The sequence below is a fragment of the Ursus maritimus genome, unplaced genomic scaffold, assembly GCF_017311325.1.
Source record: "Ursus maritimus isolate PB19 unplaced genomic scaffold, ASM1731132v1 scaffold_18, whole genome shotgun sequence".
NCBI classification, from domain to species: Eukaryota; Metazoa; Chordata; class Mammalia; order Carnivora; family Ursidae; genus Ursus; species Ursus maritimus.
In genome coordinates, this window is record NW_024424230.1 from 56,366,618 (window position 1) to 56,394,118 (window position 27,501).

The window sequence follows — 27,501 nt, forward strand, 5'->3', positions numbered from 1 at the left end:
TGAAAATCTAAAACCTAGGTTAAATTCATGAAGTGTGAGAGTGGATATTATTTAATCTCCTAAGTAGCTGTCTTATCCTTTTCATCAACATAATTCAGACCTTCATTATTTTACATCAAAGTGATAATAGAGAAATTTTTATTTTACTATTCAAGTAATATAATACATGTTGGTTATAGAAAAATTAGAAAAAGAAGAATAGTGAAAATAGAAATTGCCTTGTAAAAAACCATCATTTCTGAGATTGTATTATGCCCTATCCTACTTGCAAGCTGATCAGTTTCATGGATGCTGGCAGGAGATGCAAGACTCCTGAGTGGGATATAAAGGAAAGTTAATTTCTCATAACAATAGCAGTAGCCATCTATCAGCATTTGTGTCTGTAATCTGAGCTCTGTTTCTCACAATGGGATGCAAAGAGAGCCAGGTGACAACTACATATAAAGGTGGATGCAGTACTAGAGAGGAACCCCAAATCTTTTATAATGGGCCGTAAGTCTACCTGACTTACTCCCACTAAAGGGAGAAATTGTTTATTATACAGAACAGTAAACAGATCTGCCCTTTGCTCCAGGGGAAGATACTACCTTCCAAGGCTGTTCTCCATATAGATATTCTTGAAAGATAGTGCAGAACAAAGGGAGATAGTGCCTCTGTAAGATGTGCAGATATCCAGGAGAGCCATTTAGAATTCTCTCCCAACACACCAGTAATGCTATTACCTACAGATAGCTCTTCATATTTTGGGTTGTGTCCTTCAAGAGTTTTCTATTTTCTATTTTTTTATATCTTGGTAAATTTTTATCTCTTCTTTTTTCCATCTTACCGAGTTGGTGAAGGCTACCCGTATATTGTCTAACAGTAACAGTGATAGAAAGTCATTCTCACTTGCCATTGATTTTTGTTGTCATTGTTCTTTTATTAACGTATAGTAGGCCCCAGATGTTTACATTGATTTCATTACTGTGTATGGTAGCTGTTGTAGGTTACTGAAAGAATAGCATTAATATAAATGAAAAAGAATTAAAATATTTTAAAATAATCTAAGAGTCCTAGACTTTTCTATGTCATGGATATGGAAGAATGTGCCAGCAATTGGCTCCTGAATTGATAGAGTATTTATACCATTTGGTAATACAGAAATTTCAAGACAATCAGACATAACTGTTTATTTTGAAAGTTTCTTTCCCCAGATCTGAAAATAATTTTTGAAGTGTGTAAGAATCTCACAAAAACCCTTTGTTCAAGTAATACTTCCGAGGATAGTTTTATTTTACAGAGAACAGAGCTGGTTGGTAGCAGTTACAAATATTCACACTAATCACCATATCACAGAGGAGAGTGCGATCTTTATGTTCTTGTGAACATTTTCCACTTAACATGTTATTAAATTGGTTTCTTTTAACTTGTTTTATAGTACAGAACAGTATCTTTACTTACACAGGTGCAAGGGAAGAAGGACATGTTCACATTTTTCTTGGATTCCCTTTATTAATAACAGAGACTCCTATTTCTAAGGCAAGTCTCTAGAATTTTGTTGGTTAACCTTTGTATTAATCATGCCTTTTTATTTCTGATGCTTTGACATCTGGAGCCTGCTGACACCAGGGAGACTGCCACTTCCAGGGCTAGCTAATTCCCAAAGATAGTAAACAACTCGCTATGGCCAACATTTCATATGCAAACTAACCAATCCAGGGTCCAAACCCAGCCACCAGCTGTATCCAACTTTCCCACTCTGGACCACTGTCCCCCTGCCCTAGTAAATCACAGCCGGGTACCAGCCAATAAGAGAAAAAGCGCCCATAGCCCAGAAACTGCTGATGTTACTCAAAATAGCCAGTCCTGAGCCTGCTTACTCTGCCTTGCCTTTTCTTTCCTGAGGAAACCACGTAAAAGCTTTTCCCCACGTTTCCCTTTTCTCCTTCTGCCTCCCAACCCACCTTAGTACTACCCTTTGTGGCCCTGTGTAATGTGGCATGCCCCCTCTTCTTGAGAACTGTGAGTAACAAACTGTCTTTTCAGTGGCAGTGGTAGCCTTATCTGTTGGCTTCACCATACCTGAGTAATAATAAAACCTACATTTTAAAACAACCTTATAAAGAAAATACATGCCTGTGAAGCTTGGTATCATTGGCAGAAGTGGAAAAACAGCTCAAGAAGATTTACCTTTGTAACTGAGAAATAAATAATAGGAGGCTGTTATTCTTCAGTAATCTTTACCAGTTAAGATACAAGGAAGTCACATTCTCTTCCTGATTTTGCTAATAGATTTATCAAAAATGAATGTAGACTCTGTCAAAATGTTATTTTTGTCACCTGTTAAGATCATCGTATAGTTTTTCTTTAATATTCTGATACAGTGAATTGTCTTAAGAGATTCTCTAATAATGAACTATTCTTGTATTCTTTGGGTGAACCCTGCTTGATTATGATATTATCTTTCTAAGTTCTAAGACACTAAATCTGATTTGACATTTTATTTAGGATAGTTTATTTTTGTGTTTATTTCATAAGCAATTTAGTTTTTGATTTCTGTCTTGTATTCCCTTTTGGTATCAGTTTTATTTTAGACTTATAAGATGGATTGTTACTTCTTATTTTTATTATTTTTTTAAGATTTTATTCATTTATTTGACAGAGACAGCCAGCGAGAGAGGGAACACAGCAGGGGGAGTGGGAGAGGAAGAAGCAGGCTCTTAGTGGAGGAGCCTGATGTGGGGCTCGAACCCAAAACGCTGGGATCACGCCCTGAGCCGAAGGCAGATGCTTAACCACTGCGCTACCCAGGCACCCCGGATTGTTACTTCTTATCATACCTTCATGCTGTAGTATTATTTACATGACTTGTGAAATATCTGTCCCTTGAATTTTTTTTAATCTCTTGTAAAATCTTCTGGGCTAGGTACCTTTTTTAAACTTAAAATCTTTAGCTATGGATTTATGGTCTTCTATGATCATTGGTCTATACAGGTTTTGTATGTCTTTCATGAGCCAGTTTTTAGTAGTGTGTGTTTTCCAAGAGAATAGTCTATTTTTCTAGGGCTCTTAAATTTTTGGTAGTATAAAAATGAATACAGTATTTTTTTAAACTTTTTAATAACCCTTGTGGGGGTTTGATTTTAATTGAGAAATTCTGCTTTAAAAAAATGCACTATTTAATTTTTTATGCCTCTTCTTCCCCCTCTTCATTTTCTGTCTTGGTTTGAGAGCTGCAATCTGAGTCTACTTCTAATTTGCTTCTGAGAGTCTCTATAAATTATTATATCTGCCATTTATTATCGTATCACTATTCTTTTTTTAATATGTATTTGAAAGAGAGAGAGAGAGAATAAGCAGGGGGGAGGGATAGAGGGAGAAGCAGATTCCTTGCCATGCAGGGAGCCCGATATGGGACTTGATCCCAGCCCCCTGGGATCATGACCTGAGCCGAAGGCAGACACTTAACTGACTAAGCCACCTAGACTCCCTCATATCACGATTCTTTTAAGCTCTCTTGCTAAGGTGATATGGCTTAATTCTTAGTATCTAGCAGGTTTTTCACAAAGGAGCTGTTATAGCCCAGTTTAATATGCAGTACCAATTCAGATATTTGGAGAGCAAATGTGAACTTGATGATGGTTATAGTTCGTAAGGGTAGATACTCACCTGAATTGGGTGGGCACAGGATATTAACAAAGCACAGTATGTTTAATTATATCCAGAATCACTTTTTCAGATTTGTGTATTTGTTCGTTGATGATAACATCTATATTATACTTAGATACAGTTTTATTATATTCAAGATATTTTGTTTTATTATTTTAAAATTCATTAAGTAAAAGTAGGGGAATATGAGACAAGTTAAAAAAATGTTAAATTTGTTGAAACTGGGTCTTGAATACATTGAAGACAGTGGTTTATAATACCTCTCTACTCTTGTATATATTTGAAAATTTTCTTCATAAGTTTTTTTGGATACTGTATTGCTTAGCTAATATTGTTACAACTTTATTCATATTTGATTTTTAATAGAGTAAAGACAAGATTGCATCATATAGTAAAACTCCAAAAATTGACCGAAGTGATGTGGGCAAGGAGATGAAAGAGAAATCATCCATGAAACGTAAACTTCCTTTTACCATTAGCCCATCAAGAAATGAAGAACGAGATTCAGACACAGGTAGAATAATTTGTTGTTCTCTGGTAAAATCTAATTCATTCTTTTACTATGATTTTCTTCATATCATTCCTCTTGCACCCCATTTTATAGAGAAATATTTGTATTTCAGTATTTCAGATTTATCATTTTGGGGCAGAAATTCCTATATTTCTCACCCAAACATGATCTCTAATCAGAAAACAACAATTTCCTTCTTTCTTTACTCTCAGTGTTTTTTACAAATCTCTTACCACTTTCAGAACTTAATTTCTTGGGGAGCATTTTAGTGATGAAAATTTACTGTGATAGGGAGCATAAGATATGTTGGAGTTGAGTAACAGTTGTTGAGTTTTTGTAGACACAGTATTGAACCCACCAGAGAAAACATTATAGGCATTTTAGATTCAGAAATGAATCCAATATATGCCCTCCCCTACCCTGAAAAAAAAAAAAAATTACTGAAATTTACCACCTAAGCCCAATTCATGGTACTTTTTTTCCTCGAAACTCTCATATGTCAGGAATGATCTTTGACATCAGTCAATCCCAGTTGTTCACAATAGATTAGAATCTCATTACCACTATCTACTAAATCACTAGATGGTGTTGTAGCCCTGAGTTAGTAATTTCTTGAAACTAATATAAACTTCAGTGTTTGTTATGTATTTATCATAATTGTTTTATCCTTTGCATGAAATACTAATAACTGTTTCTAAGAATGTTTCAGCTTCACTCATAGAAAGTTAGTGTCCTAATCTGAGTTTATATAGAGAGTTTATATTCTATTTATACTTTTCTAGCCATCTTAATCATCAATATGGAAATGATCTTGACTCCAAAATCTGAAAATACTCTAAAGACTTTTGAAACGCCCTGTGCTAACATAGCTTTAGAAAGTACTTAAATTTTATCCGACACTTTTAGTAGGTAGGCCTTGTTTTGTGTATTTTGCTGTCTCTCTTAGCTTGAATTAGAAATTGTTCTTAAACATGACATTTTTTAATCCTTGAAAATTGTTCTTTTTTGCAGTGGTTGAGATATTTTGTGTTTTGTTCATTTTAAGTTACACTGATTTCTAGAGATTCAGTCTTTTTTTCTAAAGAATGACTCCTTGTCCGTAAGCAGTAGTCTCAAACAATTAGTTGATCACTTAGCTGAGAAGGTGCTTATGTGCCTTTAGATAAGATTTAACTTTTCTTATATTTTTCTCTGTGGAAGTCCTTTTGCTTGTCATTTTTAAAGTACTTGCATTAACCAGGTTTTGTTTTCCAGTGACAGTGATATTTCTACTAGTAGTTGAAGAAGGGATTTAGATAAATTCAAAGAATGTTAATATATTTTTAGAAGCAGATAAGATTTCAAAATAATCTTCCCATGAGAACCTTGTTATCAGATCAGCTAGATTATTTGTCTTTTATTTATTGTAAGATAAAGGAGAAAAGGTTACTTAGGAAGACACAGAGTTTAAACACTGAATAAACATAATCTAATTCATATTTTATTAACTAGATTATATACTTTTTCCCTGCTACAATTTTTCCACTACTTAAATGTAGCAGAATGTTGCAGGCCTCTCTCATTAAGATTGTTTTGTAACAAACTCTTACATATCTTTTGGAAAGGTTATATGCTAAACAAGATTTTAATGGATTTAAATATTTTTGGTAGGCTAAATTTATAAATTTTAGTAAAAAGTAGATCTAGGCTTTAGTTTTCGTTGTATATGCATGCATGTGTGCACACAAGCACACGCATACACACAATACACACACCCCAGAGCATTAATAAGAATTTCCTCAGGCCCAAAGCAGAATGTCTTATTTATAATCCATCTGTCTTATTTTCATAATTTAAAAAAATAATGTAGAATCCAAAGTACCATCAAGTGGTATTTTCCATATGAAAGATAATTATAGCACCAAGCCCCACATCTTACGTTGATCTTTCTTAAAGTATACTATATTTTATTTTTTTAAGATTTTATTTATTTGACAGAGATAGAGACAGCCAGCGAGAGAGGGAACACAAGCAGGGGGAATGGGAGAGGAAGAAGCAGGCTCATAGCGGAGGAGCCCGATGTGGGGCTCGATCCCATAACGCCAGGATCACACCCTGAGCCGAAGGCAGACGCTTAACCGCTGTGCCACCCAGGCACCCCTAAAGTATGCTATATTTAAAATGAGTAGTTGAAATTACAAAGATATAAAGGGGGAAATATTTACAACATATGTGACAATCCTTGTTTCTTAATATATTTAGTATTTAAAGGTCTCTGAAATATGAAGAGAAAAAAATGAGAAAATGGAGAAAAGATACAAGCAAGTAGTTTAAAATAGAATTGCTCTTGGCAAAGAAATATATATATATATTTTTTTTTTGTTTTTTTTTTTAAAGATTTTATTTATTTTTTCGACAGAGATAGAGACAGCCAGCGAGAGAGGGAACACAAGCAGGGGGAGTGGGAGAGGAAGAAGCAGGCTCATAGCGGAGGAGCCTGATGTGGGGCTCGATCCCATAACGCCGGGATCACGCCCCGAGCCGAAGGCAGACGCTCAACCGCTGTGCCACCCAGGCGCCCCAAAAAATATATTTTAAAAATATATCAACAGTAATCAAAGAAATACAATATATAACAATTGACAAATTGTTGGCCTAAATCGTACCAGGTGGTCACTGGCCAGAAATAGGAACTTACTTTAGTTGGTCTAAATAATAGGGATATTTTGTTGGCAGTAAATATGAACACATTTATCCAAAACTATAGTTTGTTAACATTTGATTTAATCTTTCTTTTGGGATTTAATGTATATAAGTAATTGATGACAATGAAAATTATCTTTGTATGTGTTTATCTCTACTTCCTTTGTAATAGCAAAAATAAACCCAGGAAAATAGTGTCAAGTAATAGAGAATTTGTTCAATTATGGTAAATCCAATGAAGAAATACAATTTTTACTCTTAAGAATAACATTGTAGAAGAATACATGAAATGGAAAGATGTTCATAGCATACAGCATTTAAAAATAGGTTATGAAATAATATGTACTGTTTGATGGCATTAAAAGTCATATTTTGTATATTTATATTTGTATGTATGTGTACACAGGGCATATATTAACACACATATTGAAAGATAAGATTGTTTAAATATAAGAGACTGTTTCATTGTAGAACTAAGCCTAAACCTAGTGCGTGTATTATGAGCCCAGAACAAAAATGTAAATGTTGTAAACCCTGATTTAGGTTAAATAAAAGAGTGGGGAGTTGGGAATAAGGAGAAAATGTTAACAATGCTACTCAGCTTATCTCTCATAGCAAGGAAATAACTGATGTTGTCTACAACTGAAATACATAGTTTTTAAAAATAATTACTTAAAAATTTTAATCTTTATTTAAAATTCTTTCATATATACATTTACATTTATGTATGTTTATATTTTAGTATATGGTACCTCTTTTAGAGAAGAAGCAATTCCTTTAATTTCTTTATTTCTTTCTTTTTTTTTTGTTAAGTAAACTCTGTGCCCAAGGTGGGGCTTGAATTCATGACCCTGAGATCAAGAGTAGCCAGCTGGGTGCCCTACTTTCTGTTACATTGGATTAAAATAAAATCTTTCAGCTTTTTATTTTTAAATAGTACACATATATTATATTTTTCTATTTGTATGTAAATTAGTCATCCCCTCCCCCACCACCCCTGCCAGTTCTTTTCTTTTTATATATATTAGAGAGATGTTTGGAATGATGCTCACTAGATGTTAACATTTTATTTCCAGGATGTGGGATCATTTTTTACTTTCTCTGTTTTTTGTATGGCTTGAATTTTTAAAATAACGAACATAATTATTTCTGTAAAACACATTTTTTCTAAGAAGATACTCATACTATTCAAGGGAGGTTCAGTGGTCACCAAAATTAGCAATAATGCCATCAACTGGATGAGTCATTCTTAGTCTTTATTTTGAGATACCCTAGTATGTCTTAAACTTCTTAATTCTTAATTATTTAATATTTATTAATTTTTTAAAAGATAACATTGTAGGGGCACCTGGGTGGCTCATTTGGTTAAGCCTCCAGCTCTTGATTTCAGCTCAGGTCATGATCTCAGCGTCATGAGATAGAGCCCCTACATTGGGCTCTGTACTCAGCATGGAGTCCGCTTGCGATTCTTTCCCTCTCCCTCTGACCCTCCCCCTCAAATAAATAAATAGAACTTAAAAAAAAAAAAAGATAACACTGTAAAAAAGTAATTGCTTGACTAGACAAAAATTTGGGGGAAATTACAGCATAATTTGAGGTCATGCCAGTGGATCCTTACAGCTGTATCATAATACTATTTATTTCAGCAAATCTCTAATATATATGCATATATCATTTCAGTATCTATCCCATGTTGCCCTATCCTATCAGAGAATTCCCATAAATTTTTTCCCATGAAATGTTAAGGGGCCAATATATAGAGTGACTCATTGAACCTGTGGAAGCAACTGTTTATCTGGAAGACAAATTATTCCTTATAACTACAGCTTGTTTTATCACTTACTTTTAGCTTTTACCAATCTTTCCTTGTCTAGAATCCTGGCAGAATAAGCTAATTATAGTTAAAATAGAGGTAAATCAGAGCATAGTATTTATTATCAGAGGCTTTGGAGTCTGACAGATCATTGTTGAGTCCCTGCTCAGCTCCCTATTAGCTCTGGCCAAAAAATTTGAGCCCTTTATAACTCTGATTTTCTCATCTGTAAAAGTGCATGTAATACCAACTTCAGAGAATTGTGATCTTTAAGTGACATAAGGTGTAAAATTAGTTTGTGATATGTTAATTAAAACAGAAAACTAACACTGGCTTAAATAGATTGGGATTTTTTTAATCTAATGTAATAAGACCAGGCATAAGCAGTCCGGAGTTGGTATAAGTAGTTCAGTAATGCCATCAGGTACTGGGTTTTCATCATTCTGCTCTCTCACCCTTAACCCATACATGAGCTTTGTTCTTAATATGTTGCTTTATAGTCACACAATATCTTCTGCCTTCTCCTGGACAGAAAGTAGGAGAGGAAGGACCAACGACAAAAGTATCTTTCTTCCAGTGAGACTTTGCTTTTTTATTGATGAAACAACATCCCTAGGAACTATTCTGCCTGCATGTCATTGGTTATGCTATCCTAGTTGCAGGGGAGTCTGGAAAGTTAACTACGTTTAGCTGGGCTTATTGTCACCCTAATCAAAATTGGAGTATTTCTACTAACAAGGAGAGGATGAATATCGAGTAGGCATCTTACAATACTGACGCTGTATGTAGTTTTTAGTACGGTAATTAATAACTGAAAATTGCTTTTATCTATAATAGCTATTATTGTTTCTTACCTAAGTTATCTTTATTCCTGCATTGTCAATCAAAAAAATCATACTTTTCTTTTCTAGTCTAATGGCATTCAAGGGAAAGCCACAATCCCTTGATAGGAAAGTACCAAACAACTCTCTTGAGGGTACACAAGAGTCTCTTGTTGGCCTTCAGACTAAATTTGTGATTATTTTTTTTATGAATAATGCCATCACAAGCATCTTTGCCGATTGTATTTTTATTATACCCTGAATTCTTTCTTATTCATTCCCAGGATGGGGTTACATGATTAGGGTTCAATATGTCTATGATGTTTCTCCAAAATAATTATATAGAGGTACAAAGCCACCAGCGGTGTATGAATGTTCTTGAACCTCAAATAACATTGGGGCACATGTTTTTCTTTAGGTTTGATAGATCTAATGTTCTATAGAGGTAAACCAGTGGTACTTCATCATTTTAGTTTGTATGTTATTTAAATAAGTAGAAAGATACAGTGTCCTTCACTTTTTAAAATACTTGTTTTCTCTTCATAAGCATTATTTATTTACTAATTTTTTTTTCTTTTGGCATGTATAGATAATGCAGCATGAGAAAATCCAAAGAGGCACAGTGTGATCTGTTCCCAGAGTCCATGGTGGCAGTTGTGAGCATGTTCACATGTGTTAAACTAAATCTTCTCTGCCATCCAGCCTTAGCAGTTCTAGTTTCCTGATGCCATTGAAGGATTTACCCTGTTTAATAGGACTCAAACAATTGTGGAGAGAGGAACTTTTTAAAAAAGAAAACGAATATTTTTCTGGTAACTACGTTGAAGTAGCAGATAAAACCAGTGCTTTGCTTAATAAGGAAGATCACCTTTTGATGATTTTCATGGAGATTATTTATTACAGATTTTCTCTTGTTCCTCCCCCATCTTTAAAACTTTTACTTTAAAAATTTTCAAACATACAGTGCAAACCTTTTTAATCATTCTTGATTTTTTTTCACTTATTCTCTTGCAGCCTAAAACACAATATTAAAAAGATGGCTTTTAAAATACAAATATTATTTGTCTTGCCTTCTGCAGAGAACATATCAGGGAGAGAGAATTGCTCTGCTTAGCACTCAGTGTTTTACAAAAACCTTATAGGGAGCACTGGCCTCAGTATAGCACAGAGGGAAAAGTGGGCGAGTCAAGGGACCAGATATGGAAGCTTTTAATTCAGCTCCTGAATTAAATCTTAATAGAATAGTCATTCAAATGCATCAAATATAAACATACTTGAGTAAAAGCCAAAGGGTATATGGAGTCAGGGTGGATTAATTTACTACCAAACGAAGATTTGAATAAACTGTTATACCACTTCCTTATATTAATGAATGTAATTTAAAGTTCAGTTTAATAGTTATGCTGTAATATGTCACAATAAGATGATCTTCTTTCAGTAATCCATTCGATTTGTTGGCACAACTTATTGGTTACTGCTTTTTCTTTCCTTTGCAGTATTTGGGGGCCATTTTTGTTTGTCTTTAAATGAAATGTCAGATATTCATCATGGAATTTTTCTGGTTGCTAACTTAATGTGTTCAGTTTTGAAATATAAGTGTTCATTGAAAGCCTTGTCATTGAATCCATTTACCCACTTGGTTTAGAATTGGCCTAAATGTTATTATTTTATCAGTTATTTCCCTTTCAGTTGAGTGAGCCTTCTCATCACTAAACTTTCAGGCTTATCTTTAAAAGTTTCAAGTACTATGTTTTATTTGTTCTCCTAAATTGATTTCTTTTTTTTTTCAACACTTGTTTCTTTATACCTAACTGAACTCATGAATAATATCTATAATAATGATCCCAGAAAGAAAAGTGTATGTCAATAAGTTGAGTATATGAAGATCAAAATAATATTGTGTTAAAACAGCATATTGTTTACAAGTAAATATATCTGCTTTGCCATACTGCCAAAAGTCAATTGGAAATATTTTTATTTGTCATAAATTGTTAGGCAGAATTCCATATTCTTAGGTGATAAACTTTGTTCTGATTTTAGGCTGCTTTCTTTCTAAGAGGTCTTACATAGTGGCTATTGCAGTAACTCATACCACTCAAAATGTATATAATTTATAGAAAGGTCTGTGGTCTAAAATGATACTGCTGTCCAAAGTGTTCATTGTCTTCTGAGTAGTTTGGCATTCGTAGAACAAAAAGGGTTATTCAAGTCCTTTATTCAGGTTTTCTAAAGACAAATTCTAAACAGAAAAACAGTAATAGAGTACTGCCTCTTTTATTATACTCAGAGATTGAAAAAATACATAGCCTCAAAGGAGATATCTATTAATAAGCAGCATCAGTAATATCTGTTATTGCAAACTGCATGGTTGACTTTCTCAACTTTAATGTTCCAGTTGAAGAAACCGAAATCTTAGCCAGACTGAAATCTTCAGCCAAACCTGTGTTTTAAATGTGCTTTTGGCTTTACTTTAAAAATAATCTTTTGGAAAAACAATAATAGATCATTGACTAGTGATCTTTTGAAAAATGTTGGTTTGTTGAATTCTGCATTTCCCTTCGTGTGCTTTTTTTCTTTTCTCCTGTCTCTTCTCATTCTGTAGATTCAGATCCAGGACATACAAGTGAAAATTGGGGGGAGAGACTTATATCTTCTTACAGGACATACTCAGGTAATTAGATTATCAGGGGCATCTGTTCAGCCAGTGGTTTCTTTCAGATTTACAAGTAATTATTGTACTATAAATAACTTTCTTTCAAACCAGTATATAGAGATCTTTGGTTAAATAAGTGAACTTACACCGAGTGACACTGAATTTTCCAGTTTTTGTTTGAGGTATCTAGTGCATCGTAACCAACACATGCTGTGTATGAACATTATAAGCAGGACTACTGTGTACCGCCACTTAGTAGTTGTATAACACAACGTGGGGGCCACCATTCACATAGAAAACAATATAAAAGTCAGCCCCATGGCAGTGCAGCAGCCCCTGTGGGAAGATACCCAGGTCCTTGATCTCTTTTGCTCTATACTCTTCACAAGATATACCAAGTGTACTGGTCTTCATAGACCGTGTACTCTTCCACTTGAATCATACAGTATTTTTTTAAATTTTTTTTTAAATTTTTGGTTGAAATATCTTTAGTCTGTTGACTTTGCTGCCCTTGTTGAATTTAACAGTGGATTAAAACACCAGCTTTCCTGGAGAAATGCCATTACCATTAACTGTTGAAACAGCTCTGTTTGGCTATGGCTCCACATATTATGCTTCTAATTGCTCCAGATAGAATACAGAAGAATTTATATCAGTTCTATCTAGTATTTGAAAACTAATTAGTTAAGTGTTTTGATTATCCTTTTTAAAAAAAAAAGGTTTACATTTTTATCTTGTTGTAATGTAAAATATTATTTAGTCACCGGGTAGCCAAGTGTTCAGCTTTCAGCATGACATTTAGATATAAAAACTTCAAAGAAACCTTCTGTTTTGGGTATATTTTTTATTACTTTATAAATTTGTAGGGTTTGGGCGAGGGTGGTATAGAGCCAAATTATTATTATTAAAATTATCCTGAAAGCTATTTATTTATTTATTTATTTATTTTTTTTTTTTTTTAAGATTTTATTTATTTGACAGAGATAGAGACAGCCAGCGAGAGAGGGAACACAAGCAGGGGGAGTGGGAGAGGAAGAAGCAGGCTCATAGCAGAAGAGCCTGATGTGGGGCTCGATCCCAGATCGCCGGGATCACGCCCTGAGCCGAAGGCAGACGCTTAACCGCTGTGCCACCCAGGCGCCCCATGAAAGCTATTTATTGAGCTGATAAGTTTGTAGTATTTGGTTATCAAAATTTGGGGGTGAAGGACATGTTTACAATCAGCATTAAATTTAAAAGGCCTACACTTACTGTGGAATTAGGTGTACTTTTCTAAACCAGTACTCCCCACAGCCCGGGTGTACCCGAAAGAGCTATAGGGGATGAAACCATCTATGATCTGAGTATCAGGGTTGGAAATAAAAAAATACAAGCACCTAACTTTTAGAGATATGTGTAGATGCTTTAGAACTGGAGAGCAATGGCAGCATTTTTTCTCAGAATTGAAATATACACATTCCAATTGAGTTATAGCTCCATTGCTCTGTTCCTTCCACAATGACTGCTTTGTGGGAAAGTATCATATTCTTTAGTTTCTGAGACACTGATTGGATTATGAACCGGTTCCCCAAGAAAAAAATTTTGTCTCTTCTCCTTAATATACTTTACACTTAATTGAGATGTGACAGTGTTGACCTTTCTGTTTATTCCAACAAGTCCTGAGAAGAAAGCATTAATTTTCACAGTTACAAGACTGAGACATCTCTATATTTCTAAAGTTCCTCTGAACCTTGAAAATAAAGAATGTTGGATTGCTGAAAATCCATTTCTCTGTTTTTGTTTAGTCTTAAGTAAAGCACTTGGATTTTTCTTTAAAAATCTCTTGAGTGGCTCAGTGGAATTTCAAGTCTATAGGAGACTGTACTAAATGAGCACATGTGTCCGTACTCCTACGTTTAAATTTTAAAATTCTGACCCATTATTTGGACAAAGTATTTTAGTTATACTTGAGAAACATGAGACTTTTTCAAATTTATATGATCATTTTTTATTTATGACAGGTCAGGAAACAAGTTCTTCACAAAATAGATCCCAGATAGTCCAAGTTTCGTTGAATGCTTTAAACTTGAAAAAGCATACTTTGGAACATACTAATCTAACAAAATTCCAAAGAATGGTATATAGTTACCTTTAACATAGCTACCAGCATCTGTTTTCTACCTTCTTTTCCTATCTCATGTAAAGCATGAACTCAGCCAAATGACTAAGGTAACTCAGTTTAAAGAAAAAAAGAGTTCAGATTAGATGCTAGTATCTAATTTGAATTTTTTGCTTGAATATTTGGAATATGTACAATTATATTCTTTTCCAAAATATAATCATTGTGTCTTTGATCATTTGGCAGCTAGAATGCTAAAATGAATTTATAAGTATCTCACTTCTTCCTGTCAACTGAGTATGTATCACTTTAGAGCATATTCTTTTTAAAACATTGCATGGAAATGCCATTAGAAAAGCAGAAAATCCATTATTTTGCAAATACAAAATTTTCCCCAAAATTTTAGAAAATATTTTAAGGGTAGATTCTATGTATATTTTCTTCATTTTGTTTCCTCTGATTATTAGATTTTACTTCTTTTTTAAAAAATTCTACTTTTTATAAAATTTTTATATTTAAATATTTTAATTTGAGTTAAGTACATTCATTATACTTAAGGATTTGTTATTTAGATGGAAAATCATTAAAACAATTCAGTTCCTTATTAAATATGAGAAAACCAAAGCATACAGAACATTATTAGAAGAAAGTAAATGTTTCAGGAAAAAAATGGGCTTCTCTGAAAAACCTGTTAAGGACTTTTAATTAACAAATTTAGTAAGGTGAAACACTGTGCTGAAACTGGATTTATACTAAATCAGGCCATTAATGATAATGAAATGAGAAATATGAAAATAAAATATTGAACTTGTAAAGGCTGACTTAAGTAAATCTTGAAGTTTTTTGTATTTGTTATGTAAAATATCAATACAGTGGACATTTTGAAGCTTTGGAAGTTTTGAGTGTGATTTGTGGGCAGCAAAATTTAAATATTCTGATCTCTTAATTTTTCTAGGCCATTAGGATGCCAGCCATCATATCCTAATTAAGTGGTGCACTGCAAGAATTACTACTTTAAGTTCTTACGCCTTAAATAATAATATTTAAATAATATCAAACTATTACTGGTTTCTTGAAACTTGCTAGATTAATAAATGCTTATTATCTCCTAGAGTAGTCTATTCGCTGGCCACATCTGCCTTAAAAAACCACAGTATTGACTACCAAGCCTTCCCTTCTTCCATTTTTGCTATGTTTTACACTTATTTTTAAAATTTATTTATTTATCTTTGTAGCCTGTCTTTGCAGGGACCCTCAAGCCCAGATCAGTAAATCTCAGATATTTGTATAGGATTTCCCAAGAAATAGATGCCTAGACAGTTAACAAGCATACCCTCTGCATTAGCTCTCACCTGAATTATCTCCCAGAGAAGTCCTACAAGATAGATACCCGTATCTCTTTGATTTACAGAATTCAGTTCCATCTGAAATTCCTGGAACTTGATGGGGAATGCTGGCTGTATTGCCAAAAGATTTCCCAAATAGCTCAACCTAGGAGCTGGCTTTTTGATGTATCAAATCTCTTTGAAAAAAATCCTTAAACATTTTGGATCTTTGCAGAATCTCTGTTAAAGACCCCTACCTACACACACATGGAATCTTTAATTTGCTCAGTTTTAGCTTTGATTAATAACATTCCATGTTCAGCTATCCAGTGTCTGGAATAAAGTGATCCTTTGCTTTTTTACAATAATTACTTTATGTGTTAAGACTTGTCTTAAAAACTACCTTGTTAGAAGATTGTACAAATCATCAGTGGAATTAGGGAAATAATTTGAAGGAACATTGCTATAAGGGCTTAGTAATAATTAAGAATAAAATTATAATGAATGAAAAGTTTTAAAGATAAAAGACTAAGGAATGTTTGAAATATTATTGAAGAAGTTAAAATTTAAAAGAACAAATCATTAAAATACAAATTTTACTAGGAATGAATTTCCAAATGTTCTTAATTTTCAGAAAACAGTAGCATTAATAATATATTTTTTTCAAAGCATTCAGGAAGAAAATTGCTTATACATTGAAAGTCTAGTGCTCTTTTGTGAACATTTTGCTAGTCTGTATATTACACATTTCTCATATAGGTGTATAGCATCTGGGTTTTTTTTAAAGTTTTCTTATGTTTTGCTTTTCAGTGCTTACATTTGTTTCAAATTCTTACATATTAATAATTCCAGAGAAAGAAGGTCCAGAAAAGAAGAAAACAAAAAAGGAAGCTGGAAATAAGAAGTCCACACCAGTTAGCATTCTTTTTGGTTATCCACTCTCTGAGAGGAAGCAGATGGCACTTCTTATGCAGATGACAGCAAGAGACAACAGTCCAGGTGACACCATCTTTGAGTACATGTGTATTCTTAGTTTTACTCAGACTCTCTACCCTTATCTTAACAGTTAACTACTTTAAACTCTTAATTTTAATTTTTTTCTTGGATTTAATAAAAATTTCTTATAACATGTTTGTAATTTTACATTTATTTGCATGGTAATTGTCTATCTTGTGTATCTTCCGCCAGATCTATACAAGAGCAGGGATCTTTGCATTTAGTGGACATTCAGTAAATATTTGTCAACTAAAATGGGTAATTTAGAAATGGTCAGTCACCTTGAGAAATTCATCGTAGCACTGTGTGCTTTCACCTTACTAAAGAATCTTTTCCCACCGTCTCTGTAAAGCTGCTTAAGTTTGCTAGCATGCTGCTGATAAACTGGTAATCTTATCACATGAGTACTTTCAGAAGCAATAGTGTAATCCATGTTTTTTTGTTTGAGATCGAAATTATTTTAAAAGGAAAAATGTCTGCAGCATACTATGTAAATTTATCTCGTATTTTATTGCACCTTCCAATTAAGGTGGTGTACTACATGTTTGGGGGGGAGTTATTCCTATACTGTGCCCTCCAAAAATAATGGACGGGTTTCAGCAGAACCAAAACAACAACGGAACAAACCACCCAACCTGCTAATTAATTAAAAGGAGCTATAAAAATGTAGATAAAATCCAGGTAGCTGGGCTGAGATGGTAATTACTATTGAGTATTGAAGGCATTCTGGCAACAATACAAAAAAATTTTAAGTTTTACAGTTCTTATTTACTGATAAAGTAAATCAGTTTATCTAAAGGGAAAAAAAATCCTTTTGACTCTGAATTCAAGGCATCTTTATATAAGATTTTGGGTAATGTAATAGACCCTGTTGAAATGCGTTGAAAAGGATAGTTTCTCTACTGAAGTTTTCTTATATTGGCTCTTTTTTTAAAAAAAACTGTGACAACATGGTAAAATTCTTTGAGTTTCTCTTATATTTCCATCAAATCATGGTATGTCTGATATCTTTTACTAATAAACACATTTTAGGGCTTCCTGCTTTTTTAAGTAAGAGCGTGTTATTTGGCGTTATTCTCCTACCTTTCCACCCCCAATTTCTGAAAGACTGTAACCAAATGAAAGATACATTGTTAAAACTTTAAATGTTTCTATAAAATGTTGACCTTGTGTCAGATTTAATAGAAGACTTTTATTTTTTTAGCTTCTTAATTCTTCTGAGAGGGTAAGCATGTGTGAGCCGGGGTTGGGGGTGGGGAGCGGGCAGAGAGAAAAAGAGAGAATCTTAAGCAGGTTCCATGCCCAGCGATAGGCTTGATTCATGACCCTGAGATCATGACCTGAGCTGAAATCCAGAGTCAGACTCTTAACCAACTGAGCCACCCAGGCACCCGGAGAAGACTTTTACTTTTAAAAACTCATTTTCTTATAGACTGTGGACTCTGGGAAACAAACTGAGGGCTTCAGAGGGGAGGGGAGGTGGGGGACTGGGATAGGCCGGTGATGGGTATTAAGGAGGGCACATATTGCATGGTGCACTGGGTATAAACTCTACCCCCAACATGGGGCTTGAGCTCACAACCCCAAGATCAAGACTCACATGATCCACTGATTGAGCCAGCAGGCCCCCTGTGTTGTTTGTGTTTAAAATACAGATAAGATCACACTATAATGCAATTGATTCTTTTCATTTAAGGATTTTTAGCCAATTTTATTATATGTAGAACTAGAGTGGAAAGCTTTTTGAAATACAGAGCTGTTTGCTAAAATATAAACATACTTGCAGTTTAGGGTTCATTATTTTATCCATTACACAGTTAATTTTGCATGTTTATGTTATGTTTACCCTGATTGCCATCATGGATAATACTATTATTTTATGTATGAGAATAATACTATTATTTTATATATGAGAATATTGAAATGGCTAATAAAATTTTACATGAATTAATTCCTTGCAAGTTGTATGAAATAAAATGTTTCATTTTTAAGAAGTTGAACAGCTAATTTTCTTAATAAATAATTTGACTATAAAGATCATAGTAATATTCATGGGGCGCCTGGGTGGCTCAGTCGGTTAATTGTGTGACTTCAGCTCAGGTCATGATCTCAGGTCCTGGGATCAAGCCCCGTGTCAGTCTCCACACTCAGCAGGGAGCCTGGTTCTCCCTCTGCCCCTCCCCCTTCTCGTGCTCTCTCTCAAATAAATAAATAAATAAGATCTTTAAAAAAAAAAAAGATGATAGTAAAATTCATTTATTCATGCATGAGTACCACCATGTCCCAAGAAGTCTTCTAAACAATTGAGAAACAGTAATGAATAAGGTAGACAGTTGTCCTAGCTCCTATGGAGTTGTACCTTATAGAAGTACAGATAGGAAACTGTTACTGATGGAATGTACTTTAAAATCCAAAATGTAAATTTTAAACTTTTTTCTTATTGAGGAAGGAATGATAGTACTTTAGTACTCTAATCATGTCAGTTTGCAAGAAAATTATATGGTGCTGGAAATTTACTTTCCATAGACTTTTTTTCTCGTAGAACAGTTGCTTCCTTTAAATAGCTATAAATTTTCAGAATTAATTATTAACACTATACATATGTCTGGAATCCCTAACAGATTAAGAAACCTATTTTGTGGTTGGTTCCCCCCGCCCCCAGTAGTTCTGAAATTGGGACAAGCGGGAAAACTTTGGGCATCATCTTGTTCAATTTTTTTGTTTTTGGTATGGAAACTGGAACAGAAAATCAAAGGATGAGAATCAAAGCAAAGCAAATTTTTTTCTCTTTTATCAGCCCCCTTTTTAAAGGCCTTCCCAGACTATCCTTATTTCTTATACATCTTAAGCTTCATTTTTATGCTAAAATCATCCATGACCTCAATTTGCACTTAATATCAGCATAGAACTCTAATACTTTGTCTGAGTTAGAAGTGTGAACTCTAGCCTTCGATGTCATTTCGTCTAGGTGTTGGACTAATAGAATAACATGCCATGAAAAATATGTTGGCTTTTTTGTAGTTTATCAAATTATTCATTGAGCAAACACTTTTAGGGCACATACTTGATGCTTTGTTATCACTTTCAGCCAATTTTATGAATTGACAGAATAAAGCATTTTTTCTGAATTTGCTTATGCAGTATTTGATAACCCTAAAGGAAGACCTACTCCATGTATTTGGTTAAATTATTAATATATCATCTAAACCAAGTTTTGGAGTGTTAGGGTGAGAAGATATTCCCCCATTCCAGGAAATTGCACATTACAAACCTTTCAATGAACATACAAAATATTTAGCCTTAGAACTTTTGTTAATTTCCTTTTTTCTTACAGATTCCACACCAAATCATCCATCACAAACAACACCAGCCCAGAAGAAAACTCCCAGTTCCTCATCTCGACAAAAAGATAAAGTTAATAAAAGAAATGAACGTGGTGAAACTCCTTTACACATGGCAGCTATTCGAGGAGATGTGAAACAAGTCAAAGAATTAATAAGTTTAGGGGCAAATGTGAATGTGAAAGATTTTGCAGGTAAGATTAGTAATTAAAGACTAATGCTCAGGAACTAAAATTTATCATCTAGACAGATTCTTGTTACAATATAATCTGTAGTCCTATATTCCTCTTGCTGAAACAAAAGTGTTCTAAAAGTGTACTTTATTACAAAATTCTTTCAGACTGTGTATATAAAACCTTGATTCACTGCTGCAATTCCAAGTCAAGAACTACTCAAATTTTTAAATATTAGACTTCTATTTCAGTTGACATATTACTGTAAAGTTCTTTATCCCATTTAGGTTCTATTCTAGATGAATTAGAGTTATGTAATGTTTTCAAAGTGTTAATTCATTCATAAGTCTTTCAAGAACATTATTCACTTGAGCATGAGGACTTTAAGAGAGCATGGTGGTGTTTCATTTTAATAACTCAAATACCATACCAGTACATTCTTACTATAAAGAATTAAACAGTAAAAGCATGCAGGGAACAATATAGAGATTCCCTTTAGTTGCACATACTACAATACAGTTTCTTTTTTTGCCACAGAACCGTTGCTAACAGTTTGGAAGTTATCCTTTCTGTGCATTTTTATAATATATATAAAATGAACATTTATTCGTATATCGGCTTTTTAGAAAAATTAAATCATCCCATCTATATTATCAGTCTGTAGTTCTACAACCTGCCTTTTTTACTTAATCCCTTACAGATATTTCTGTCACAATGTATAGGTAGTTCTGTTTTATTCATTTTAGCAGCTGAATACTATTCCACAGTATACATTCCATGGACAATACTTAGTGAACATTTGTATAGAAAGAAGTGTATAGGGGCACCTGGATGGCTCAGATGGTTAAGCGTCTGCCTTCAACTCAGGTCATGATCTCCATGTCCTGGGATCGAGTCCCACGTCATTGGGCTCCTGGCTCAGCAGGGAGTCTATTTGCTTCTCCTTCTGCCTCTCCCTCTACTCCTGCTGTCTCTCTTCAAATGAATAAATAAAATCCTTGAGAAAAAAAAAAGTGTATAGTTACAGAAGGATTTCAGAATTTTAGAATGGAAACTTTTAAGGGGATGCATATTTAAAATTTTTGTAAATACAGTCAAGTGGCCCTCCAAAAGAAACTTTTATCAGTTTACACTACCATCAAGAGTAGGTTAAAGAGCCCTTTTCCTCACATCTTCACTAAAACTGGATATTATCAATTTAATTATTAACAATCTGACAAATGAAAAAAAGACCTTATTTGGATTTTCTTAATTAATAGTGACAGTGAATATTTTTTCTAGTGAATACTAAAATTTATGTGTATATTGTGACTTGCCAGATGGAGTCTTTTGCCCATTTGTCTTATGGCAGTATTATTATGTGTAAAAGCCCTTTGTTTAGTGTAGGTTTTAATTCTCTATCAGATATGTAAAGGTTTTCATTGTGGCTTTGTTTGAATTTTCACTTCAATGTTTATTATACTAAAGTTTTAATTTTTTATGTAATACCAGTTAATCTTTTTGTTTGTGGGTTCTATGATGTTTTTTTAAGGAGGCCTTCTTTGTTCCTGTATTATAAAATCATACCCATTTTCTCATTTCCAAACTTTGTTTTTGTTTTGCTTTTACATGGAACTCTGTTAGAATACACCTGAAATTTATTTCTCTATTTGTTGTGAGTGGAAAAGAGACAATGAACAGGGTCTACTTTAAAGAATGAAACTTAAAATGCATAGCATCCATTCTGGAAGAAAATTTGGTATTATAGAAACCAAAAAGTACTTTGATCTAACAATTCCACTTCTAAAGACTTACCTTAAATATCTAGTAATGGCTGTGCATAAAGATTTAGTTGTAAGGATATTTGTTGCAGCATGGTTTTTAATATTTTAAAAATTAGACATAACCTGGGGCGCCTGGGTGGCTCAGTTGGTTAAGTGTCTGCCTATGGATCAGGTCATTGATTGCCGTATCAGGCTCCCTGCTCCATGGGGAGCCTGCTTCTCCCTTCCCCCTCACCCCACCGTTCCCCCTGCTTATGCGCTCTCTGTCTCTCAAATAAATAAATAAAATCTTGAAAAAAAATTAGAAATAATCTAAATGCCCAGTAATAGGATCTTCCTTAAATAAATTACGGTATATCAATCAGTGTTATACTGTGTTGTAGAAAATTGTAATGACATAGGAAATTATTTCCACTGCAGTAAGTAGAAGAGGGTTAAACAACTTTCCCAGTTTCATTTTAAAATTATAAATCTAGGGGTGCCTAGGTGGCTCAGTCAGTTAAGTGTCCAGCTCCCGATCTCAGCTCAGGTCTTGGTCCTCAGGATCATGAGTTCAAGCCCTATGTTGGGCCCACACTGAGCATGGAGCCTACCTTAAAAAAAAAAATTATTATAAATCTAAGAGGGAGAGAAGTTAGGATTTAAACTAGAGTCTTCAAATTATTATATCTGGGTGGTGGAATTACAGGTGATGCTTCTTTTCTGCTTTGTATTTTTTGTTTTCTAATTTTTCTTTCATGAGCATGTAACTTTTTTTAATCACCAAAGTTATTGCAAAGGTAAATTTATTTTAGTTAAAATAGGTATTAAGTCTGGAAAAGATGAAAACCCTTAAATGTAGGGGTTTTTGTTTGTCGAAATCCCCTAAAAAGCTTATTAATATTTTTATCTCCTTCTGTTCTTTTTCCATAGTTCAGATGATTATTATAAGTTACAGCAAGTTTATATTGATTGGATAAGCTTAAATGTTTAATATTTGGTAAAATAATTTAGCCCCAGTGGAAATAATATTAACATAAATGAACCTTCTGTAGAATTGGTGGTGTTCTTAGGTATGTATTTCCAGTAGCTTGTTCATCGTTCCTTTTTCCTTCTGTAATTAGAATCAGTATATCTCACACGGCTTTGTATATAAAAAGCACATATTCTGAATTAGTACAGATTAACCATTTGTTAAATTAATATTCTAACTTTAGGCTGGACACCATTGCATGAAGCTTGCAACGTTGGATATTACGATGTTGCTAAGATACTTATAGCAGCTGGAGCAGATGTTAACACACAAGGATTAGATGATGACACTCCACTCCATGATTCTGCTAGCAGTGGGCACAGAGATGTAAGTATGATAGAAAAATCAATATACATTTGCAAAATATTAATTCATCCGAGAGTCATTTAGTTCACTTTTTAGTCATACCATCTCATTTCTTATTTCACCCGATGCCTGGTCAGCTCATCTATGTTTTATTTTCCCTTTTTTCTGCCTTCTAATTGCTAATTCCTAGCATAGTCAGATTTAGCATTATCTTTTCATAAAATCTGTATAACTTGACAGTTAGCAGGTTGGCAGAATTTTTATTGCAAGGCCTTCTGTTAGATAATTAGATAATAGTGGTTAAAGAAGATTTTAATTAAAATAAAAATTATACTGAGTCCCCCTGCCTATTTATATTTTTTAGACTTATTAATATTTAATGATCTCTTGCTATACAACCTTCATTCCTGAATTTTAGCAGACATTATTTATTTAATATATTCAGATGACTTATGTGTATAGTAATAAAACATAAACATGATTATTTATGCTTACAAATTAATGGCTTCTTTGAACATCATGTTTAATTTGTTTTGATGTAATTTTATGAACCATGGTAGGTTTTAAATCCATTGCATTTTCAGTCTTTGACATGTTGATATCAAAGCTAAGCGCATCTTAAAATAAAAAAGCTAAACCCATTTTTGTTGTAATGAAACTCATGTTTTAAGTGTGTTTAATCCTTAATTGCATTACAGTAATCCGCTTGCAGCGAGAACACATGAACCTGGGGCACTATTAGCAATGATTCTAAAGCAGATTTTCGTGTTTCAAATAAATAGGTTTCCTCTTTACATAGTTTTTACTTTTGTCAAAGAATATTTGGACATAGTTTAGAAAGTTGAAAAGTAGTATTCAGCTTGTAAAGACAACCGTAGGCTCCCTCCCATTCTTCCCCATTTTCCAGTATCTTTCACCAAAAGCAACTATTGTGGGTGTTTCTTCTAGTAGTTACCTCTATATTTCTAAGATGAAGCTCTTTGCTTTTTAATTATTAGTTATTATTTATTGACCTCCTGCAAAGGATTTTATTGCTGCCCAGAGACTCACAGAATCTATACTGTCTAGTCTATACTAGTCCATACTGTACTATCTATAATTGTATTTTCTTTTTTGGACTTTTTATTACTTGGGTTAACACATTGCTTTGTTCTTTTTTTGTTAGTTTTCCGTGCATCTATTTTTGTTCTTCTTTACTCTCTCTGACATAACTCTAAAATGCCTCTAAATAAGGTAAAGCACATTGATCAGCTTACTGTTTTTGAGAAATACCTGTGGGATTTCTCAAATCCCTGTATATGAGATATCTTGTATCCTGATCTGGTTGGGACTAGTTGCTCTCTATATCTGTAGCATAGATGCTGTCCTGGAATATAGCTTTACCATTAATCCCATGTGGGATTCTCAGTCTCTCCATGAAATTTCCAGTTCCTGGGTGCCCATCTTAACTCTCTGAGGATATTAATTAAATGGTTTGCTCCACTTCCTACATGGTCACAGATTTCCCCCAAATCCTTCACATTATTGCTCTGACTGGGTGTATTTCTCACATTAGAGATCTTCTGTTAACTTCTGTTCATTCATATTTGAATGAAGCTTAAAAAGCCAGATTGACAAGATGTGTAATATACAGAGCTTGTTGGCTGGTGGGCTTCTCTGTAGTATGTCTGGTGGACAAGATGGCTGTTTTGTCAGAAGTCTCCTAAATGTCAGTACTTGTAGGTCCTTCTCTTGAGGCAGATAGTTTCTCCAGAAAGCAATATTCTACTTTCCTGTCTGGATGACATAAGAATGTTTTCTAGCATTTTAGAAGCCAACCATAGGAGGAGTTTTTGTTCAGCAGTAGTGAGGAGAGACTATAAACCCATTTTGTCTTAGAGACACTTGTATTCAATCCTCCTGACTTACAGTAAAATACTATTAAACTGTTCTCCACTGTGCTATGTAAACCCAGAAACTTACTCTTATTTTGAGTAAAATCTCTTCTTCAGGGATGGAGTAGGTACATTCTCCTGGTTTTGAGGAGAGAAGAGAAGCAGTCATTACAATTAGTACTTCCCTCTCAGAGGCCTGGAAGTTTGAACAGTTACATGACCACCATATGCCAGGACTATCAGTAGTCCATCTCATGGCAGCCAGCATGTAACCCAGTTCAGAAATCCTGTTTTAGAGTTTTTAGAATCTGCACCTAGGACCACTCTCACCTGTAGCATAGGTTGGGTGCCCTGGGACTCTGAGACAGAAATTTGCAGATGATTGCAGAGGATGGGAGGAAAGAGGGGTGTGATCTCGGGAACAACACCTGTAAGGATGTGACAGGAGCAGGATAGAACAAAGGGAGAAACTGAACTGCAATGCAGCTGCACCAAAGCTTCAGCCAATCTCACAGGGAGTCCTTGATATTAGGATTCACTTCTGAGATGCTCTGATTTGAGGTAAGGGCTAGGTCTTTGTGCCCTCACGTGGGGGGGATGCAAGCTGCTGATGGCAAGGAGGCACACCCCTTAAGTGCTGCTCCTCCCTTTGGCCATGGCAGTTCCTGGTGAGGAACTTAGCTAGCAGTTGTTAGTGAGCAATACTCCCAGCATCTGGAGGTATAAGTATCTTGGTCTAGAAGCGGATATCTGAGCAGTGCACAATATCCACGATAAACTTCAGATGGAAGCTTCTGCCTGGCACTGTTACCTGGCCCTGTTGATCCATATGCAGCTGCCCCTTCACTCCAATCCGCAGTACAGGTGGGGCCCAGAGAAATACAAACCGTTTCCCACCGCTAGTGAGCATGCAGATCTGTTTTCCGAGACTGCCCTCCTTCCTTGCTTATCAGCAGCAAATCCCATCAGCCATTCACTCTCAGGTTTCTCTAGGCAAGAGGCAAACACTGGCCTATGTGAACCCAAACTCCTGACGCTCAAGTAGAACTTTATTTTCATGGTGACCTAATCCCATGTGAACCTCATCCAGTATAAGGTCAGGAAATTCCCTTTAAAACATTGTTTTCCCATGAGAGACTATGGACTATGAGAAACAAACTGAGAGCCTCAGAGGGGAGGGGGGTGGGGGAATGGGATAGGCTGGTGATGGGTAGTAAGGAGGGCACGTATTGCATGGTGCACTGGGTGTTATACGCAACTAATGAGTCATTGAACTTTATATCAGACACCGGGGATGTACTGTATGGTGACAACATAATATAATAAAAAATCATTTAAAAAAAAAACACATTGTTTTCCTATTGAATAGACCAGCGATAATGATAAAAGAGGAGGAGAGGATTTGCGTATCTTTTAGCAAGTCTGGCATTATACGCAGCATTTCTTTTTAAGCTGGACGAACACTTAGTCTTCACTACCATCATGTTTAATATCTTGTACTCTGAATTCCATGAAGTCAGCAATTTTTTATGCTTGAAACTGTGCCATAAATAACATTTTCTTTGAGGAATATTTAACAGTCTGCATGTAAGTGGCACCGTTTCATTAAAAATGAAGATATAATTGCTTATTGATCTGAAAAACATTTGGAACTACTGAAATTTTTCATACTAAGGAAGACTTGGTAACGAAGTGTCACAGAAATTATTCAGCTGAGGTTCGTGTAACTTTGCATTTTCAGGTAGTTGCATTTGTTTGTCTTCTTTGACTCAATAGCCTTCAGTGAATATTTCCCAAAGTCAAATAATGTGAAAAACCAACTGGGTAACAAAAATGAAAATTAGATTTTACAGTAAGAAAAGTCCTCAGTATTCACATGATAAAATGACTGGGGTATGAAACTAAATATGAGTAACTTTCCCTCTGTGATCATTTATTTTGTGTTATTATTTTGTGAACTACATTACATTAACTTCTCATGGCAGTATTTGTGTTTTCACTGTGGGACAAGAAGTGTTCTAAATGTTTTATATGTATTAATTCTTTCAGTCATCACAATAAGCAAATAAGCTTCCGGTGTGTCTTAAGACTGTGTGGCCTATTACATTTCAGTGCCCTCAGCCTTTCAATGAGCATGGAGGAGCATTGACATAAGTCCCACTCTTCCAAGACACTCCCATGTTTGTTTGTTTTTTTTTTAAGATTTTATTTATTTATTCAACAGAGATAGAGACAGCCAGCAAGAGAGGGAACACAAGCAGGGGGAGTGGGAGAGGAAGAAGCAGGCTCACATCGGAGGAGCCTGATGTGGGGCTCGATCCCATAACGCCGGGATCACGCCCTGAGCCGAAGGCAGACGCTTAACCGCTGTGCCACCCAGGCGCCCCTAAGACACTCCCATGTTTATCAAATTAATATGACTCCAGATTAAGGGACTAAAAGGGACAAATCTCAATGTCTTTTTTTTTTTTAAGATTCATTTGTT

General features: G+C 34.5%; 1 protein-coding gene across 10 annotated transcripts in view; it reads left to right on the forward strand.

Annotated features, from left to right (window-relative positions):
- The window catches only part of ANKRD12 (ankyrin repeat domain 12), a 125,638-nt gene that overhangs the window by 41,014 nt on the left and 57,123 nt on the right, over window positions 1–27,501 (forward strand). For 6 of the 10 annotated variants that reach the window (XM_040632711.1, XM_040632710.1, XM_040632719.1 and 3 more), the window contains 5 exons: window positions 4,015–4,162; window positions 12,078–12,146; window positions 16,362–16,550; window positions 19,882–20,082; window positions 23,021–23,163. In XM_040632711.1, the coding sequence (XP_040488645.1) occupies window positions 4,015–4,162; window positions 12,078–12,146; window positions 16,362–16,550; window positions 19,882–20,082; window positions 23,021–23,163 (750 nt within the window). The remainder of the gene's footprint in view (window positions 1–4,014; window positions 4,163–12,077; window positions 12,147–16,361; window positions 16,551–19,881; window positions 20,083–23,020; window positions 23,164–27,501) is intronic. The other 4 variants (XM_040632713.1, XM_040632714.1, XM_040632715.1 and 1 more) reach the window with 4 other exon arrangements.